General features: G+C 40.2%; 1 protein-coding gene across 1 annotated transcript in view; it reads right to left on the reverse strand.

Moving 5' to 3' along the window:
• Positions 1 to 4,306: 4,306 nt before the first annotated feature.
• CHRM5 (cholinergic receptor muscarinic 5) overlaps positions 4,307 to 20,133 on the reverse strand; it is a 339,801-nt gene continuing 323,974 nt past the window's right edge. Inside the window, exon 2 of the mRNA XM_077464734.1 lies at positions 4,307 to 7,200. Within this exon, the coding sequence (XP_077320860.1) occupies positions 5,570 to 7,150 (1,581 nt within the window). The 5' untranslated portion in view covers positions 7,151 to 7,200 and the 3' untranslated portion in view covers positions 4,307 to 5,569. The remainder of the gene's footprint in view (positions 7,201 to 20,133) is intronic.

A 20,133-nucleotide genomic window follows, 5' to 3' on the forward strand; every position in this document is an offset into this window, starting at 1 on the left:
TAAACAGAAAAAGCCGGTGATCGGCTTTTCCTCACACGCGTCTGAAAGACGCGAGTAGAGGAGAGCCGATCGGAGGCTCTCCTGACAGGGGGGTCTGCGCTGATTGTTTATCAGTGCAGCCCCCCTCAGATGCCCACACTAGACCACCAGGGAAGCCATCTGGACCAAGTGGGCAACATGTGGATGGACAGGTATGTACCCCATGGCCATCCACATGTGCAAATGATGCCCAATCTGTGCCAATCAGTGCCCACAAATGGGCACTAACTGGCAACATCATGTACCAAAATAAAAACAGTGATGCCCAGCAATGCCACCCATCATTGTCCAGCAGTGCCACCTATCAGTGCCCATCTGTGCCACCTATCAGTGCCACCCATATGGACCACCAGAGAAGCCGCAAGGACCACCAGGGAAGTGGGCGACATGTGGATGGACAGGTATATTCCCCGTGGCCATCCACATGTGCAAATGATGTCCAATCTGTACCAGTCAGTGCCCACAAATGGGCACTAACTGGCACCATCATGTACCAAAATAAAAACAGTGATGTCCAGCAATGAAACCCATCAGTGCCACCCATAAGTAACCATCAGTGCTGCCTATGAGTGCCCATCAGTGCCACCCATGAGTGCCCATCAGTGCTGCATACCAGTGCCACCTATCAGTGCCCATCAGTGCCCGTCAGTGCCACCTCATCAGTACCACCTCATCAGTGCCCGTCAGTGCCGCATTATCAATGCCCGTCAGTGCAGCCATATCAGTGCCTGTCATTGAAGAAAACATACTTATTTAAAAAAAAAATAACAGAAACAAAGAAAAACTTTTTTCAAAATTTTCGGTCTTTTTTTATTTGTTGCACAAAAAATAAAAATCGCAGATGTGATCAAATACCACCAAAAGAAAGCTCTATTTGTGGGAACAAAATAATAACAAAATAGTTTGGGTACAGTGTAGCATGACCGCGCAATTGTCATTCAAAGTGTGACAGTGCCGAAAGCTGAAAATTGGCTTGGGCAGGAAGGTGTCTAAGTGCCTGGTATTGAAGTGGTTAAGCAGACTGTGATTGTCTATGCAGATCAGATCACATTTTATGACCAATTTGTGCAGAAATCCACATCATTCCAAAAGGGTTCACATATTTTTGTTTGCAACTGTATACTATCTTCACAGTTTTTTCTCTCTGTGCAAGGCTTAGTGTGCTATCCCTGAGAGGTCTGCCTTACTCACCCCACCATTACATATGCCCTCTATTCCTTTTTATGGGCATCTATTTCAGGTGTGTATTGATGATGAGATATTATTTAGTGGGAATGCTTCAGCAGTCCCACTATTGTTATTCGTTTTTTTATTTATTAATCATCATCATCATCATCATCTTTTTAATTTTATTATTCCGTACGTTTTTTGACTCTGCGTAACTTCTGCATACTTTCAGCTACTAAAGCCATTCAACTTTTAAAATGTTCAGCTCTTTCAGCTGATGTGTGGACTTCTTCAACTTTTTTCTACTATTTATACTTTTTAAAATATTAAGCTTTTTACCACTTTTTTTAACATTGAAGTCAATGAGAGCATGCTTAAAATCCTTAAAATCTTCTTCCGCTACTAAAAGTTTCAGCTCCTTCATAATTTCACCTACAGACGCCAAACACACTTTAAAATGTTCACAAAATATTTAGCTATCTGGCTATATCTTTTCCGTTTGATAGCTTTTACAGTTTTTATGAAAAAGCTCTTTACATTTAGTGATCATTTCATTAAAGTTCATAAAATTTAGGGCATCCAGGCTTTTGTTGTCTGTTTTGTTTCCATAGTTACCAAAGCTTCTTATACACAGTGATGGGCAGTGGGGGAGAGCACAGACACACCATGTACTGATTTATAATAGAGGAATATAATGGGGCAGTTTTGATGCTATGCAGCATTCCCACGCATTTTCTCCAGGAAATGCATTTTCTAGTTTTATATGTATTTTTGTATATGCATTTTTAATATGGCCTATGTGGCACAGTCTCTATTCAATCTGAGACATTACTTATCAGCAAGCTTTTACGGTATTATATATATATATATATATATATATATATATATATATATATATATATATATCGCTCTTTCTTTTTATCCATGACAGTTTGTCTATTTATCCCCTGTATCTTGTCTTGGCTCCCACACTCGCCCGGGAATCTGCCCTTAGGGACCTATAGATGTCCTTTGAGTTGGTTGGTCCAGCTGTGGTAAGCTCCCTTTTTTCATTCTATATAGTGATGTAGTTATGGGTCGGAATTAGATATTACAATATTTTTTGTATTGTATAGGTTGTTGAACGTGTTCACCTCTATGGCAGATTTGAGTAGTGTCCATATATGTTCCAATGTTTACAATCAATATTGTCTGTATTCTCGATTGTTTATAAACTTGATTATTTATATATTTGTCCTTATAGAGAGTATTGCATATAATGACTCTGGAAACATACTCCTGAAGAAGCGGTTACACCATGAAACATGTTGAGTCTGAACTGACCTAGGACTACATTTTGATTCCTTTCTTGGATGGATGTATGCCCAACTGCTCAGTTCTTGTTCAGAGAATGAATCTATATGTATATTGTATGTTATCTCTCGTCAGGACCTTTTTAATCATGTCTTTGTTTCAATAAATTATATATTTTTATACAAATGTGTATGTAAGTCCTTACCGTACCATGAGAGTCCATAGTTGCCTTAGATCCTCTGCCATTTGTTTTTTCTAAATTTATAGGCTGATGGTATATTATCATAGTTTTACTATCAGTAGCGTTCAATAATTTACTTACTTTCGACGATGATTATCTTCTGCCGCCTGCACTAGTTGGTTTAGTGGTTTGAGCATTTGAAAATACTCATTGGCATGTGACCATGCTGAATAATTAGAACCTTTCTGAGGCCTCTTTCTTTTAGAATGCTGTTCTGTAAGAAAGAAGGGTGCAGAACAGTGTGGTTTTCAAATGCCCAGACCACTATATCAGCTACTGTGGGCAGTGAAAGACAATTATCCAAGGAGGTATGTAACTGTAAATAAATAAACAATTATACTCAAGCTGAACACATTTACACTTAAAGTGGTTGTAAATTCCATTCATGAAAGTTGAGCTAAGCACATATATATCTGTAGTGTAGTGTTTACTTTTCTCTCTCCAAAGTGTAATTTCTCTCTGGTGCTCTGTTCCTCTGTTATCACCATGAGTCACTTCTGACAAGTTCTCCGACATATGAGATAACAGTAGTTTGTGTCGGGGAGGGAGCTCAGAGGTAGATTAGCAGGGAGCTTATCTATTCAGACTACATCTCTGCATGTTCCTTCATTCCTCTGCCTGTGTCCCCACCCACCCCTATGTGCTGCTGAAAGAGGAAGAAAGATTTTTAACATGATCTGAACTTTCTAAAGTGTGTAGAAAGCTAAACACAGCAGATATACAAGTAAAACATACTGTAAGTAGGAGGATTTGTTTCATCTCTGTGTATCATCTTAGACTCTTCACTTCAATGGGTATATGTGAGGGTTTACAACCACTTTAAAATAGAACTATATGCAAAACTTTTTTTTTTCATTTTGGATAGAGCAAGGGAGTGTTATAACTACTGCCAGATTTTTGCCATCTGTGTCCCATATAAAAAAAATAAAAAAAAAGAAATATATATATATATATATATATATATATATATGTATTATTGTCTGTCTGGAGGAGACCATTTAATGCCCTAACTTTCAATATTTCCCTTTCCAATATTTACAATATGGGTTCGCACTCCAAGACAACACTATTTGATTCTTAGTCTATGGTTCCGGACTATACAATTACATTCTATATCTGGCCTTTTAAGGGAATTCCTTGGGGACCCCAGATCACCAGAACTAGTGTCCCCAATAGAAGACTCCCCCCCCCCTATTATTTTCTGGGAACAACCTAAAATTTGGGATTTTCTCTTACTTTCAACGATGATAGTAAACAGGGCAAATAGAAAGGATGAATATCCTTAACGGAGGCACAGGCAGCAATAAAAGCTGGCAGGCATTCTAATCCCTCTTACCTCTATCCAAAACAAAAAAAAAAAAGTTTTATCTTTTAGTTATACTTTAAACAAGTCTGCTATATGGTTTAGTAAACGCTTTATACCGCGTCTTTTTTTAATTCACATTTTGATGTGTGTTTAACTTAGAATTATACTCAAGCACACAGATGCAAGAAAATACCTACAAGAATTAAAGAAGATGCAAATGCAAAGTGATACATTAATACAAGGTATGAGAAGTCCTTAAGTGAGATTTCTTCTGATTATATTTTTAATCAAAGTAGATGTTACCAGACAAAATTACAGCAGTAGCACATGGCCTACTGAACTACAATTAGCTTTTCATCAACAGCTTCTGGACCACAAAATTTAACATGTAGACAGTGCTTTATGGTCACTTTGTTGCACAAAAGCCATCAACCTTAAATTCCATAGTTAAAGCAGCCTGACTAGTAGTGGCATCACTAATGTTTTACATTTTTTTTATATTTAACACCCGAATGAGTCTATTTAAGAAGCAGTTTAATAATCTTCAGTAATGGGCATGACAATGGACTAATGCGTTTCCTATGAGATTTTAAGTTCTTAGATCAAAAATTACTTTTAAGATCAACCACATTTTTCCAAATTCTTAGCATGACCAAAAAGATCTAAAATCAATAGATGGGCAAAATACATGTAAACATAAACAGGTAACAGTAAAACAACTTTACGGGAGTAATACATGACAGGTACAAATTTGTCACTTCTCACCATACGAGAAAACAGTAACAGTTTTATCTTTTGTTTCTTGCAATTATTTTTTCTTACATTTTAAGGACACTTTAGTCCTTAAACATTTTGACACCAATCTTCAAAGGCAATATATATATATTATTTATATATATATATATATATATATATATATATATATATATATATATATATATATATATATATATATATTAATTTTTACAAGAGCAATTCTCAGTGACTCTCAAGTGAGTCATCTAGAACTGGCTGAGACTATATAACATCAAATATTCAGAAGTAATTATAACAAAAGCAGCATATCATGTATAGCACTCACAACAACTGGATTCCCACTGTTTGCACAGTAACATGATAACAGTTCATAGGCATTCTAACTATAAAAGGCTGGAGCTTTACTTCAAAAAAGCTCAGTTCATTTTCTGGTGCACGTATATATTCACTGTGATAAGTTCTCATAAAGCCAATGGCATGCAGCAGCTCTTATAACCACGTTATTTCAAAAGGCATTAAAAGACCTCTGGGCCTGCTTTGGCTAAATAGTAATTCTTGTTCGGGTGTATTTTTTATTTTTTTTTCAACTTTACACCATGAACACATACACAGCACTGGCCAAACACAGCTGTAAGGTCAACAGTTAATAAAAAGGGGAAGTAGTAGTTGCAGAATTTGAAACTGCATTGTAGTCCCCATGCCTACTGCGGTCTTGACAGCACCATGGCCATTATTCTCACCATAATACTTCCATGATTTAAACACATTCATGGCAGCTTGTTGTGGCTGGGGGGATGTTGCCCATACCAATATGGTTTATCTTCCACACTTTTTTTCTTCCAACGGCAAAGCAACAACATTTTGAAAGTCTTGCGGAAGGTTTTGTTGCACAGGGCATAGCAAATAGGGTTAACTGTACTATTAACATAGCACAACCAGTAACCCAGATGCCAAAGAGTGGAGGGGATACAGTCAGAACAAAAAGTAGACACCAGAACCATGATATTGTAAGGAGTCCAAGTGATGATAAAAGCTAGGAGAATAGCACTTAGTGTCTGTGCTGCTTTGCGTTCCTTAATAAGAACCATCCTTTTGCGCTTCGTGATATGATTGCTGAAGCTGGGGTCCATGCTTCGCAAAGAGTGTCCTTTGGACATGGAGGAGCAAGGAGTGATTTTTACTTTTCTGCACCCATTATTCACTTCCTGAGAGCCATCGTCATTCACAACAATTCTAAACTTATAAGAGACACACTTTTGACTTTTCTGTGCATGAGCCTTATTTGGGGTTAAAAAGAATCTTTCACTATCATATTCATTAAGTGCTGCTTGCTCTTTTGTGAGAATATGTTTGGTTTCCTCTTCTTTCTGAGCTACAGTTTGGTTCTTGTAGGCACCCTGGAAGACACCTTCCTTAGCTTGTTTGTCCTCATCATCCGAAGACGGGTAGCTGCTGCAGGTGGTCAGCTGGTCTTCCTTTGCCCACTCATTGGAAATATTGGGACTGTGGGAGTGGGAGATCTTGACGGTGGCCGATGTACTACGACTGGATGATGACCAAGAGGCCTGACACCGCTCTCTTTTGGTGAGAGTCTGCTGCTTGCAGCTAAAGCAGGATTTAAGCAGAGCCCCTTGTGGTCTCATCATTTCAAAATCTGCGACTGATTCAGAACCCTGGAGCTCAGCCAAATCTTTGGTGCGCTTTTCTGTCTCCTTATAGATACGGCAGTACAGAATGGTCATCACTGACACTGGAATGTAAAAGGCAGCAATGGCCGTGCCGAAGGTAATTATTGGTTCATAAAGGAACTGTATTTGACATTCCTCTGCGGGAACTGTGCGTTCACCTACAAAATACTGCCAACAGAGGATAGCTGGGGCCCACAAGATGAAAGAAATTAACCAGGCTAGTCCAATCATAATCCCAGCTCTCTTAGGTGTACGCTTTGCTCTGTAAGTTAAGGGTCTTGTTATAGAAAAATACCTGTCAAAACTAATGACCAGCAGGTTCATCACTGATGCATTACTTGCTACATAATCCAAAGCAAGCCACAGATCACATGCCAGGCTGCCCAAGGACCATTGGCCAATCAAAATGTAGGATGTGTACAGATTCATTGAGAATATTCCAATAATGAGGTCCGCACAGGCCAGGCTAAGAAGGTAATAGTTATTAACAGTCTTCAGCTGACTGTTTACCTTGAATGACACCATAACAAGGATATTGCCCACAATTGTGATGAGACTAACTACGGCGCTGACTGTGGCAATTGTTATAACCTCCCACAGGTTGTGAGCTTTCAGATTTGTCCCATTAGTGGAGTTCAAAGTGGTGGAATTGGGATCCATAGTCCTCCTTATATTAAAGATGTTGATACCAATGACCAAATAAGCAGGATCTGAAAAAAAACAAAAAAAAAAGTTAGTTACATTAGTATTATGAAATTTTCATATTAGTTAAAAAACATGGAATGTATAACAAAATATATATTGAAATTGATTCCGTAATGTTGTAGCTAGCACTTGAATTGTGTGACTATATACAGGTCCTTCTCAAAAAATTAGCATATTGTGATAAAGTTCATTATTTTCTGTAATGTACTGATAAACATTAGACTTTCATATATTTTAGATTCATTACACACCACTGATGTAGTTCAAGCCTTTTCTTGTTTTAATATTGATGATTTTGGCATACAGCTCATGAAAACCCAAAATTCCTATCTCAAAAAATTAGCATATCATGAAAAGGTTCTCTAAACAAGCTATTAACCTAATCATCTGAATCAAATAATTAACTCTAAACACCTGCAAAAGATTCCTGAGGCTTTTAAAAACTCCCAGCCTGGTTCATTACTCAAAACCGCAATCATGGGTAAGACTACCGACCTGACTGCTGTCCAGAAGGCCATCATTGACACCCTCAAGCAAGAGGGTAAGACACAGAAAGAAATTTCTGAACGAATAGGCTGTTCCCAGAGTGCTGTATCAAGGAACCTCAGTGGGAAGTCTGTGGGAAGGAAAAAGTGTGGCAGAAAACGCTGCACAACGAGAAGAGGTGACCGGACCCTGAAGAAGATTGTGGAGAAGGACCGATTCCAGACCTTGGAGGACCTGCGGAAGCAGTGGACTGAGTCTGGAGTAGAAACATCCAGAGCCACCGTGAACAGGCGTGTGCAGGAAATGGGCTATTCCCAGGTCAAGCCACTTTTGAACCAGAAACAGCGGCAGAAGCGCCTGACCTGGGCTACAGAGAAGCAGCACTGGACTGTTGCTCAGTGGTCCAAAGTACTTTTTTCGGATGAAAGCAAATTTTGCATGTCATTCGGAAATCAAGGTGCCACAGTCTGGAGGAAGACTGGGGAGAGGGAAATGCCAAAATGCCTGAGGTCCAGTGTCAAGTACCCACAGTCAGTGATGGTCTGGGGTGCCATGTCAGCTGCTGGTGTTGGTCCTCTGTGTTTTATCAAGGGCAGGGTCAATGCAGCTAGCTATCAGGAGATTTTGGAGCACTTCATGCTTCCATCTGCTAAAAAGCTTTATGGAGATGAAGATTTCATTTTTCAGCACGACCTGGCACCTGCTCACAGTGCCAAAACCACTGGTAAATGGTTTACTGACCATGGTATTACTGTGCTCAATTGGCCTGCCAACTCTCCTGACCTGAACCCCATAGAGAATCTGTGGGATATTGGGAAGAGAAAGTTGAGAGACGCAAGACCCAACACTCTGGATGAGCTTAAGGCCGCTATCGAAGCATCCTGGGCCTCCATAACACCTCAGCAGTGCCACAGGCTGGTTGCCTCCATGCCACGCCACATTGAAGCAGTCATTTCTGCAAAAGGATTCCCAACCAAGTATTGAGTGCATAACTGAACATAATTATTTGAAGGTTGACTTTTTTTGTATTAAAAACACTTTTCTTTTATTGGTCGGATGAAATATGCTAATTTTTTGAGATAGGATTTTTGGGTTTTCAGGAGCTGTATGCCAAAATCATCAATATTAAAACAAGAAAAGGCTTGAACTACTTCAGTTGTGTGTAAAGAATCTGAAATATATGAAAGTCTAATGTTTATCAGTACATTACAGAAAATAATGAACTTTATCACAATATGCTAATTTTTTGAGAAGGACCTGTAGTAGACTAGGCATCATAAAAAATGATGTTCTTATCTTACCAGTGCCTTTGTGCCTGATCTGCCACTGAAGTTCCCTGAAAATCCTACCTAAGTACTTACTTGCAAACAGTTCATTTTTTGGATAAATGCATCATACAGATTTCCTTTTAATAATCATGTGTTTTTTTTTACTAAAGGCAAATTCACTGAGCAGTGCACTTGGAAGTGCAGTCGCTGTAGATCTGAGGGGGACATACAATGAAAACTAAAACCAGCATCTTTGTTTGCACATAATTGGATGATAAAATCAGCAGAGATTCCCCTAATTATAGATCTTTCCCTCAGATTTACAGTCTGCACTTCCAAGTGCACTTGCAGTACAGAGTAGATTTGCCTTTAGTAAATCAACCTCCATGTCTTGAGAACAAGTCAGACGGTACAGCCAATGGTGTTGATTTACTAAAGGCAAAAAATGTGCACTTTATAAAGTAGTGCAACTGTTCCACAGCTTAGTAAATGAGGTAAAGCTTTACTTTGCAAAGAATACCCAATCACATGCAAGGGAAATAAAAACAGCATTTTGCTTGCACATGATTGGTTGATTGAAGTCAGCAGAGCTTTTGCTCATTTACTAAGCTCTAGAGCAGGGATATGATATTAGTGGACCTCCAGCTGTTGCAAAACTACAAGTCCTATCATGCCTTTGCCTCTGGGTGTCAGTCTTGCTATGTAATGGGACTTGTAGTTCTGCAACAACTGGAGGTCCGCTAGTTGCATATCCCTGCGCTAGAGCAACTGCTTTTGCAGAGTCCAACTGTGTTTTGCAACATGCACAGTCTGTTTGCCCTTAGTAAATCAACCCAAATGTGTTTGACATGCCTGAAGGCCATCAGTCTGGCACCCACACTGTCATTTTAATCCACAATCTCTGTTTGATTGCCATGTATTCTCTCGTATCACCAACAGTTCAAGCCCTGGTGAAGGGGGATTTGTGAGCCTCCAAAGCACACTGACTGTACCTACTGACTTGTTATCATGATTGATTTACTTTTATGGGACCATTTATAAACATGTTGCGCTCTCTGACTTTTGCCAGATCATTCCGGGACCCATAGGGCTACCCTGTTTGTTAGAGAGCTGCCTCCCAAGACTAGCAATTGCATCAAGTCACACTTACAGTGAATCTGGAAAGAATTCACAGCGCTTCACTTTTTCCACATTTTGTTATGTTACAGCCTTTTTCCAAAATGGATTAAATTCATTATTTCCCTCAAAATTCTACAAACATAATGACAACATGAAAGACTTTTGTTTGACATCTTTGCCAATTTATTAAAAATAAAAAATGAAAAAAGTCACATGTACATAACTATTGCCTTTGCCATGACACTCAAAATTGAGCTCAAGTGCATCCTGTTTCCACTGATCATCCTTGAGATATTTCTACAACTTGATTTGAGTCCACTTGTGGGAAAAGTCAGTTGATTAGACATGATTTGGAAAGGCACACACCTGTCTTTATAAGGTCCCACAGTTAACAGTGTATGTCAGAGCACAAACCAAGACACGAAGTCCAAGGAATTGTCTGTGGACCTCCAAGATAGGATTGTATCGAGGCACAGATCTGAGGAAGGGTACAGAAAAATGTCTGCAGCATTGAGGGTCCCAACAGTGGAACCACCGGGACTAGAAGGAGCCGCCCAGCCAAAATGAGCGATTGGGGGAGAAAGGCCTTAGTCAAGGAGGTGACCAAAAACCCATCATTTCTTTGTGGAGAGAAGAGAACTTTTCAGAAGACCAACCATCTCTGCAGCACTCCACCAATCAGGCCTGTGTGGTAGAGTGGCCAGATGTAAGCCACTCCTCAGATAAAGGCACATGACATCCCACCTGGAGTTTGCCAAAAGTCACCTAAAGGTCCCAGATCATGAGAAACAAAATTCTCTGGTCTGATGAAGCAAAGATTGAACTCTTTGGCCTGAATGACAAGCAAAGTTTCTGGAGGAAATCAAGCACCTCTCATCACCTGGCCAATACCATCCCTACAGTGAAGCATGGTGGTGGCATCATCATGCTGAGGGGATGTTTTTCAGAGGCAGACTAGCCAGGATTGAGGGAAAAATTTATGCAGCAATGTACTGAGACATCTCTGGAGAGAGCTGAAAATGACTGTGCACTGACGCTCCCTATCCAGCCTGAGCTTGAGAGGTCCTGCAAAGAAGAATGGGATAAACTAGCGAAAAATAGGTGTGTCAAGCTTACAACGCACAGCATTATACTCCAAAAGACTTGTGGCTGTAATTGGTACCAAAGGTGCTTCAAAAAAGTATTGAGCAAAAGCTGTGAACAGATGTGATTTTTTTCGTTTTTGATTTTTTTTTCATTAAGATTTTTTTTAGAGATTTAAAGAGACATTACAGACGTATCAATATAAAAGGACAAGGCTCCAATTTGAGTGCTCATTTTTGATTTTTAATAGATTTGGAAAAATTTCAAACAAACTTTTTTCACATTGTCATTAACCTCTTGCCGCCGAGCGTACGCAGATGTGCGTACTTGGCTTCCGGGGGTTATACCGGAATGATGCCCGCACCTGCAGGCATCATCCTGGTACCATTTTTTTAGAGCGGGCAATTGGCTTTCCAGCCATAACAACCGATGCGGCTAAAAGCCGCTCGGCTGTTATGCCGGAGGAGTGGGAGGGGACGTCCCCCCCTCCCGCCGCCTCCCCCTGCTCTTACTGGGGCTCCCGTTCAATCGGGACCACCGATGGCGAATCCGATGCCTCCGGCGGCTGGGGAGGAACTGGAATGAAGAATGAAGCTTCATTCCAGTCTCCTAATAGTAAACACGGAAGCGACGTCATGACGTCACTTCCCATTTACTCAGCTGCCAATGGCGCCGGATTAAAAAATATATGCAGTATTCAGAATCGCCGAAAACAGCGATCTGAATACTTTGAAGTGTAAAGGAGGGATCGGGGGTCTTTTAGACCCCCGATCCCTCCATAAAGAGTACCTGTCACCACCTATTACTGTCACAAGGGATGTTTACATTCCTTGTGACAGCAATAAAAGTGATCAAAATTTATGTTTTAAAAAAAAATATATATATTTCTTAATTTTAAAATAACTAAGAAAAAAAACATTTTTGAAAGCGCCCGCAGTCCCCGCGAGCTCACGAAGCAAACAAAACGCATATGGAAACTGTGTTCAAATCACACATGTGAGGTATCACCACGATCGTCAGAGCGAGAACAATAATTCTAGCACTAGATCTCCTCTGTAACTCTAACCTGGTAACCGTAAAAAAAAATTAAAGCGCCACCGCCTATTGAGATTTTTAGGTACCGTAGTTTGTCGTTATTCCACGAGTGCATGCAAATACAAAGTGTGAAATGTTTGGTATCTATTTACTCTGCGTAACATTATCTTTCACATTATGCAAAGAAATTGGGCTAATTTTATTGTTTCGTTTTTTTTTTTAATTCATGAAAGTGTCCTTTTCCCAAAAAGTTGCATATAACCACTTCAGGACCGCCGTATTGCCATTGTACGTCAGCACAATGGCACAGGCAGGCAGAATCACGTACATCTACGTGATTGCCTTCCAGCGGGTGGGGGGTCCCATCGGACCCCCTCCCGCTGGTTACGGCGGTCCGATTCGGTCCAGGAGCGCTCCGTGATGAGGGGATGGCCGTTCGTTTTCGGCCACCCCCTCTGGATCGCTCCTGGCCAATGAGAAGCTTCCTCCCCTGTGTATTGTTTACACAGGAAGGAGGAAGTGATGTCATTCTCCTCGGGGCGGTCTTTTTGACCGGACTACGAGGAGAAGAGTAAAAGTAAGTCTGCACGAACACTACACTGACATGTAGGTACACACAGGCACACAAACCCCCCCCGATCCCCCCCCCGATCGCCCCCCGATCCCCCCCCCGCCCCCCCTCCCCCCCCAGTCACAGTGTCACTGATTGCATTGATCATTTCTTTACTGATCAATGCATTCAGTGTCAGTTGTGACAGTAAAAACTGTCAGGACAGTTAGTGTTAGGTCCAGGGTAGCCCCCTATCACCCCCCAATAAAGATTTAACCCCCTGATTGCCCCTAGAGTTAACCCTTTCACCCCCTTTTGCCAGTGTCACTAAGCGATCATTTTTCTGATCGCTGCATGTGTCGCTAGTGTCGCTAGGTAGCTAGTTATTTTTTTAGGTTCACCGCCAGGTTTTTATATCGCTAGGTACCCCGATATACTACCCAATAATGTTTTTAACCCCCTGATTGCCGCTAGTTAACCCTTTCACCCCCTTTTGCCAGTGTCACTAAGCGATCGTTTTTCTGATCGCTGCATTAGTGTCGCTACAGTCGCTAGGTAGCTAGTTATTTTTTTAGGTTCACCGCCAGGTTTTTATAGCGCTAGGTACCCCGATATACTACCCAATAATGTTTTTAACCCCCTGATTGCCGCTAGTTAACCCTTTCACCCCCTTTTGCCAGTGTCACTAAGCGATCATTTTTCTGATCGCTGCATGTGTCGCTAGGTAGCTAGTTATTTTTTTAGGTTCACCGCCAGGTTTTTATATCGCTAGGTACCCCGATATACTACCCAATAATGTTTTTAACCCCCTGATTGCCGCTAGTTAACCCTTTCACCCCCTTTTGCCAGTGTCACTAAGCGATCGTTTTTCTGATCGCTGCATTAGTGTCGCTACAGTCGCTAGGTAGCTAGTTATTTTTTTAGGTTCACCGCCAGGTTTTTATAGCGCTAGGTACCCCGATATACTACCCAATAATGGTTTTAACCCCCTGATTTCCGCTAGTTAACCCTTTCACCCCCTTTTGCCAGTGTCACTAAGCGATAATTTTTCTGAACGCTGCATCAGTGTCGCTAGTGTCGCTAGGTAGCTAGTTAACTAGGCTCCCAAAAAGTCCCCCACATGTGGTATCCCCGTACTCGGGAGAAGCAGCAGAATTTATTTTGGGGTGTAATTTGACTTCTGCCCATAGCATGTGTGAGCAATATATCATTTAGTGACAACTTTGTGCAAAAAAAAAAAAGTTTGTAATATTCCCGCAACTTTTGGCAAAATATAAAATATTCCATGGACTCAACATGCCTCTCAGTAAATAGCTTGGGGTGTCTACTTTCCAAAATGGGGTCATTTGGGGGGGTTTTGTGCTATTTTGGCATTTTATGGCCTTCGAAACTGTGATAGGTAGTGAGGAGTTAAATCAAAAATTTGCACCCTTAGAAATCCTGAAGGTGGTGATTGGTTTTCGGGGTGCCGTGCGCGACTAGACTCCCAAAAAGTCCCACACATGTGGTATCCCCGTACTCGGGAGAAGCAGCAGAATGTATTTTGGGGTGTAATTTCACATATAACCATGGCATGTGTGAGCAATATATCATTTAGTGACAACTTTTTGTAAAAAAAAATTTTTTTTTTTTTTTTTGTCATTATTCAATCCCTTAGGACAAAAAAAATAAATATTCAATGGGCTCAACATACCCATCAGCAATTTCCTTGGGGTGTCTACTTTCCAAAATGGGGTCATTTGGGGGGGATTTGTACTGCCCTGCCATTTTAGCACCTCAAGAAATGAGATCGGCAGTCATAAATTAAAAGCTGTGTAAATTCCAGAAAATGTACTCTAGTTTGTAGACGCTATAACTTTTGCGCAAACCAAAAAATATACGCTTATTGACATTTTTTTTACTAAAGACATGTGGCTGAATAAATTTTGCCCTCAATGTATGACTAAAATTTAGTTTATTCGATTTTTCTTATAACAAAAAGAAGAAAATATCTTTTTTTTTCAAAATTTTCGCTCTTTTTTCATTTATATCGCAAAAAAAAAAAATCGCAGAGGCAATCAAATACCATCAAAAGAAAGCTCTATTTGTGGGAAGAAAAGGACGCAAATTTCGTTTGGGTGCAATATTGCATGACCGCGCAATTACCAGTTAAAGCAGCGCAGTGCGAAATTGCAAAAAGACCTCTGGTCCTTAAGGTGTTTATTGGTCCGGAACTGAAGTGGTTAAAACGCCGCTGCGCAAATACCGCGTGACATAAAATATTGCAACAATCGCCGTTTTATTCTCTAGAGTCTCTGTTAAAAAATATATATAATGTTTGGGGGTTCCAAGTAATTTTCTAGCAAAAAATATGGATTTTAACTTGTAAACACCAAATGTCAGAAATAGGCTTAGTCATGAAAGGGTTTTTATGGAGGTATTGTTTGTAGAATTTTGAGGAAAACAATGAATTTAATCCATTTTGGAATAAGGCTGTAACATAACAAAATGTGGAAAAAGTGAAGCGTTGTGAATACTTTCCGGATGCACTGCATCACTGGGTTCAGTGCTCCTTCAACAGAATTTATGTGATATAATAGCAGATTCTGAATAGTACTGTAAAGTCACCAATGCTTGTTTTATTATATAAATTTGCAGCTCTTATAGTTATAGTATCAGAAAAGTACAAGTAAATTGAATGGAAGCTAAAACAAGCACAAGCATTGCCCTCTTCTGGTTGGTACTGGAACTCTGTTTCTGCCAATTAGGACTTTCTGACACAGATTTTTAAAGACTTAAGGACCGGAAGGATTTTCCCCCTTAATGACCAGGACATTTTTTGCCATACGGCACTGCGTCATTTTAACTGACAATTGCATGTTTGTGCGACGTTGTACACAAACAAAATTTATATCCCTTTTTCCCCATAATTAGAGCTTTCTTTTGGTGGTATTTGATCACCTCTGCAATTTTTATTTATTGCGCTATAAACAAAAAAGTGTGCCAATTAAAAATTTTCTATAATAAATATCCAAAAAAGAATAATTTCTTCATCAGTTTAGGCCAGGGGTAGGAAACCTGGGGCCCTCCAGCTGTTGTGGAACTACATTTCCCATGAGGCATTGCAAGGCTAGCAGTTACAATTACTCGCAGTCCGGCGGACAATTTTTGAGTCAAAACTTCTTTCTAAGTCCGCCGGAGCTCACACACGAGCGGATTGTGATCTAAGTCCGCCGGATAGTCTGATCGTGTGTACGTGGCATTACACTTTTTTTTTAATAAGGATTAACTTTATTGCTATCACAAGGGCTGAACAACATCCCTTGTGACAGCATGGACAGTGATAGGTCCTCTTTATGAAGGGATCTGGAGTCTTTTAGACTCCAAATCTCTCCTGTAGCCTCCTATCCAGCTGATCAGACTGATGATGGCCAGGTATACAATAAATGTGGAACCGAAAGTGACTACATAACTCGCTGCTCCCTGTTTCCGGGGTTAAAGAGTGGGGAACAATGTGTCCATTCCTCTCTCTCTGTACAGGGCAGCCTTTGCTGCCAGCCGCAGGTGGTGGGAGCTCCTTCCGCCACCTGCAGAAGTGATGAAGTTGCTAATTAGCCACTCGGATCACATCTACCTTACAGGGAATCGCCGGGTGCAAACATACATGCCTGTAGGTGCAGGCATCATTCCGGTTTATAACCACTGAAACTAGAGGATGACCATGGACCTTATCCCGGCGGGAAGTGGTTAAAAGTGAATATGTAGAATCAACTAGGAAGCAGAGAAAGAAGTATTTAAAGATATGAAGAAAAGAAAAAGCCCCGGGCATGCACATTTTCTGAAGTGCTCTTTTTTGGGACTGTGAAACAGATAAGGCTTAAAGTTCAACATAATCCCAAAATATGGTAAAGTGCTTAGCATTGAAGTTCTAATTTCTTCTCACCTTCCTTTACATCCTATTACATAATCCGAAAATTCTGGCAGAGTACAAGAGCCCGAAATCTTTACTGACAACCTACTCACAACTTAGTGGTTATTCTGCTAACTAAAGATGACATCAATGCCCATTTACTGTAAGCATCGAATTACCTTTAGAAAACATTATGAACTTTTTCTCTGATGTATGCTAACAAAACATAATTGACCTACACCTATTAAATGCAAATCTTCATTTAAAATCATATACACTGTATGAACACACAGAAGACAGAGAAGCTTTCTCCTGCCTTCTCTATCTGAGTTTTTATTCCTGACTAATATAGTACATCTTTTTATAATTTTGTGTAATACACTGTATAAGAAACTCACACAACAAAACTGTAACTAGCATGTAAACTGTGCCCAAATTGTCAGTAAATATTACAACGATGGAATCTGAAAATAAAGAATTCACTAATTGGTGCTTTGTTCTTTTCCGTGCCTCCCCAGTTGTCCTGGGATACTCTAACAAGTGAATTCTACATAAGCCCTAGCAGATATGTAATAAACAAAAATCTAGCGTCTTGTAAGATAAACACTCTCTGGCATTTCTGAGACATTACTGACAGTGTGGATGCTGTCAGAAGTCATAGTTCATAGTAGAGACAATTTTATTGTTGGTCTATATGGTCCGTTGAATGCTTGCCATTGTAATACAAGACATGCTCTGGCTGATTAGGGTGGAGATCATGAGGTCATCCCCCTGCCTCTCCAACTCACCTTGTATTGATAAAAACACAAGGCTGTTTCTGAATGTCTGACTGTTATCCATTCAGGAAGACAGCACTGCTTATTAACAAAAGCTATAAGTATTATAGTGTCTGCAGTGGCCAAACCATTCTACAATGGTAAGCGTTCATTTTAACCAAGCTGGCCCAAACAACCTATTTAGGAAGGAGTGCCCGGTGGCCAGAGAAATGCAACTTCTACAGTATGGTTCATACGTGTTTATTAAAATTAGTAACATGTAAATCAAGCCAACGTGTTTCGAAAAATGTTGGCTTGATGTACATGTTACTACTTTTAATAAATGCCTATGAACCATACTATAGAAGTTGCATTTCTATGGCCACCGTGTACTCCTTCCTTCTCATCCAAGTCTATGTGCTGAAATGACCATAAGGTCATACAGAAAAATTAGCAGCCCAAACCCTAAGGAGGTCCACCATCAGACAACCCACTGTAAGGGATTTCTTCCTATCTGCAAACACAAACACGCACCCATGACCAGTGACTTATCCAGTCAATCCAGCGAGGTCTCCAACACAAACCAGATGTAATATCTTCCTCACACTCATTGGAACTGAAGAAGTGGCTTGGACAATCTACGAAACCTATTCCAACAGAATAAGTCGAGTTAAAGGTGGCTACTAATAGCTAGATCATGACCCGGATAAAGGAAAACCTTCACAAACAGCATACTAAGACCTTTCCCTAGTTCAGTGATGGCAAACTTTGGCACCCCTGATGTTTAGGAACTACATTTCCCATGATGCTCATGCAGTCTTCAGTGTGGTTGAGCATCATGGGAAATGTAGTTCAAAAACATCTGGAGTGCCAAGGTTCGCCATCACTGCCCTAGTTGGTGTTAATTGTGTGGACTTCTGAGTTTGTGCAGTTGCTGCATGCAACAGTTCTATCAGAGTTTCAACAGATTCAAACACATCATTCAGACCTGTACAAAAGTCAGTTACACATTCCAAAATGTTTGCACAACAAAGAGACAGACATATCTACAATACTCTTCATGAATTCCCTCGTTTGAGTTCTTGAATATATGGACAACCTGGTTGCAGCACGATCACCCAACCATCAATACTGATAGCATCTCTTATTTATTTTCCTGAAGAACATATCAATTTAAGAGTACTGCTTTTATTATACTTACCTATTGTGTATCTCACATATTTCTCTTTCTCCAAACCTCTTTGCTATGTTTGAGAAGGTATTACTAAACACGTACATGCAACGTGTCTGTATTCATTCTATATTGCAGCAGGAAGCAAACAAACTTTATATGTGCAGATAAACTTGGCAACTAATTAAACCACAACACATTCAACACAAATTTGGCAATTAAAACTGTAGTAACAAAACCATCAACGGAAGATTAACATCAGCTAATTACACATTTTGTATTCAAAACGCTTCTCCTTTTTTCACTTTTTTTCACCTAACTATCCCCCTTTCTACACACAAACATACATACATAAATTGATAGATGGATAGTAAATGGCTGCTTCATCGCTAAAATTAAATTTATTTTATTAACCTCCCTGGCGGTAAGATTATTTCGGATTTTAGGTGCTAAATGCGGTACAATTATTTTGCATGAAAATTTGGCGTTTTATATTGTAGTCCTGTAATTCTTAGGAATAACTCTCTTAAATCTGTCCAAACCAGAGTCTAGCAGACATCCCGGGTATAATAAAGTTTGAAAAATGAAATCATGAATTATAATATAATAAATAACTATAAATAATTGTACCAAATAATAATATAACAATAATAAAAATTATTCAATAATGTAATCAAATCAAAAACACTGAAATTTGCTCAGTTGCAAAATTGTCACTGTCATTACTTTTCAATATTTGATGACGGATCTCCCCACAAATCGCTGTCGCTCAATTCTGCGAGTGATTCCAATTTATTATCGCTATTTACTAGCTGGTCTAAAACCATTTTTGATGTAAAGGGACAGTTTTGGTTGCTATGGACAATCTCCAGTTTCCGCATGCAGGACACTGGACAGACCACTAGGGACAAAGGGGATGTGAAATAATTACATACAGCAATGTAATCTGTAAGATTACATTATACTGTATGTATACTGTGTGTTTCACTTTTTGAATTTGGCGCCGATCTCCGTCCCCGTGCGTCGCAACGCTCGCAGGGAATGGAGATAGGCTCCGTGATAGATTGAGCGAGACACGGCTCGCTCGTACAGCGGGGAGACAACGCTGGATCCGAGGGAGAAGGTAAGTAAGCATCCTCCTGGATCCAGCGATGCAGTCCCGAGTCTGGCTCGGGGTTACCGCTAATGGTACAAAAATTCCACCCCGAGCCAGACTCGGGAAGATTGTCAGGGGGGTTAATATAAAGAGTGATAAGTTCAGCCCTGTACAGAGTACAAAAAATCATTATTATCCTTCCAGTCCCACTAATTGCAGTAGTCCAAAAGAGTTAATACAACCCAAACCAATACTTACATCTCAACTTTACCAGTAAACATCTATTTTCCTTCACATAGAGCAGCCATTCTCAACCAGGGTTCCATGCAGGGCCGTCTTTAAGGCAGGGCAAAAGGGGCAGCTGCCCTGGGCCCTGTCATTGTTGTGGGGCCCAAAGCAGCTGCCTCATACTTGCCAACTATCCCAGTTTACATTCCCTTGTCCCTTGAAGTTTTAGTCCTGTGCTGCTACTAATGCTACCCAGCT

The sequence above is a fragment of the Lithobates pipiens genome, unplaced genomic scaffold (assembly GCF_037356315.1).
Source record: "Lithobates pipiens isolate NorthernLeopardFrog02 unplaced genomic scaffold, aLitPip1_a1.2 Scaffold_30, whole genome shotgun sequence".
Taxonomy (NCBI): domain Eukaryota; kingdom Metazoa; phylum Chordata; class Amphibia; order Anura; family Ranidae; genus Lithobates; species Lithobates pipiens.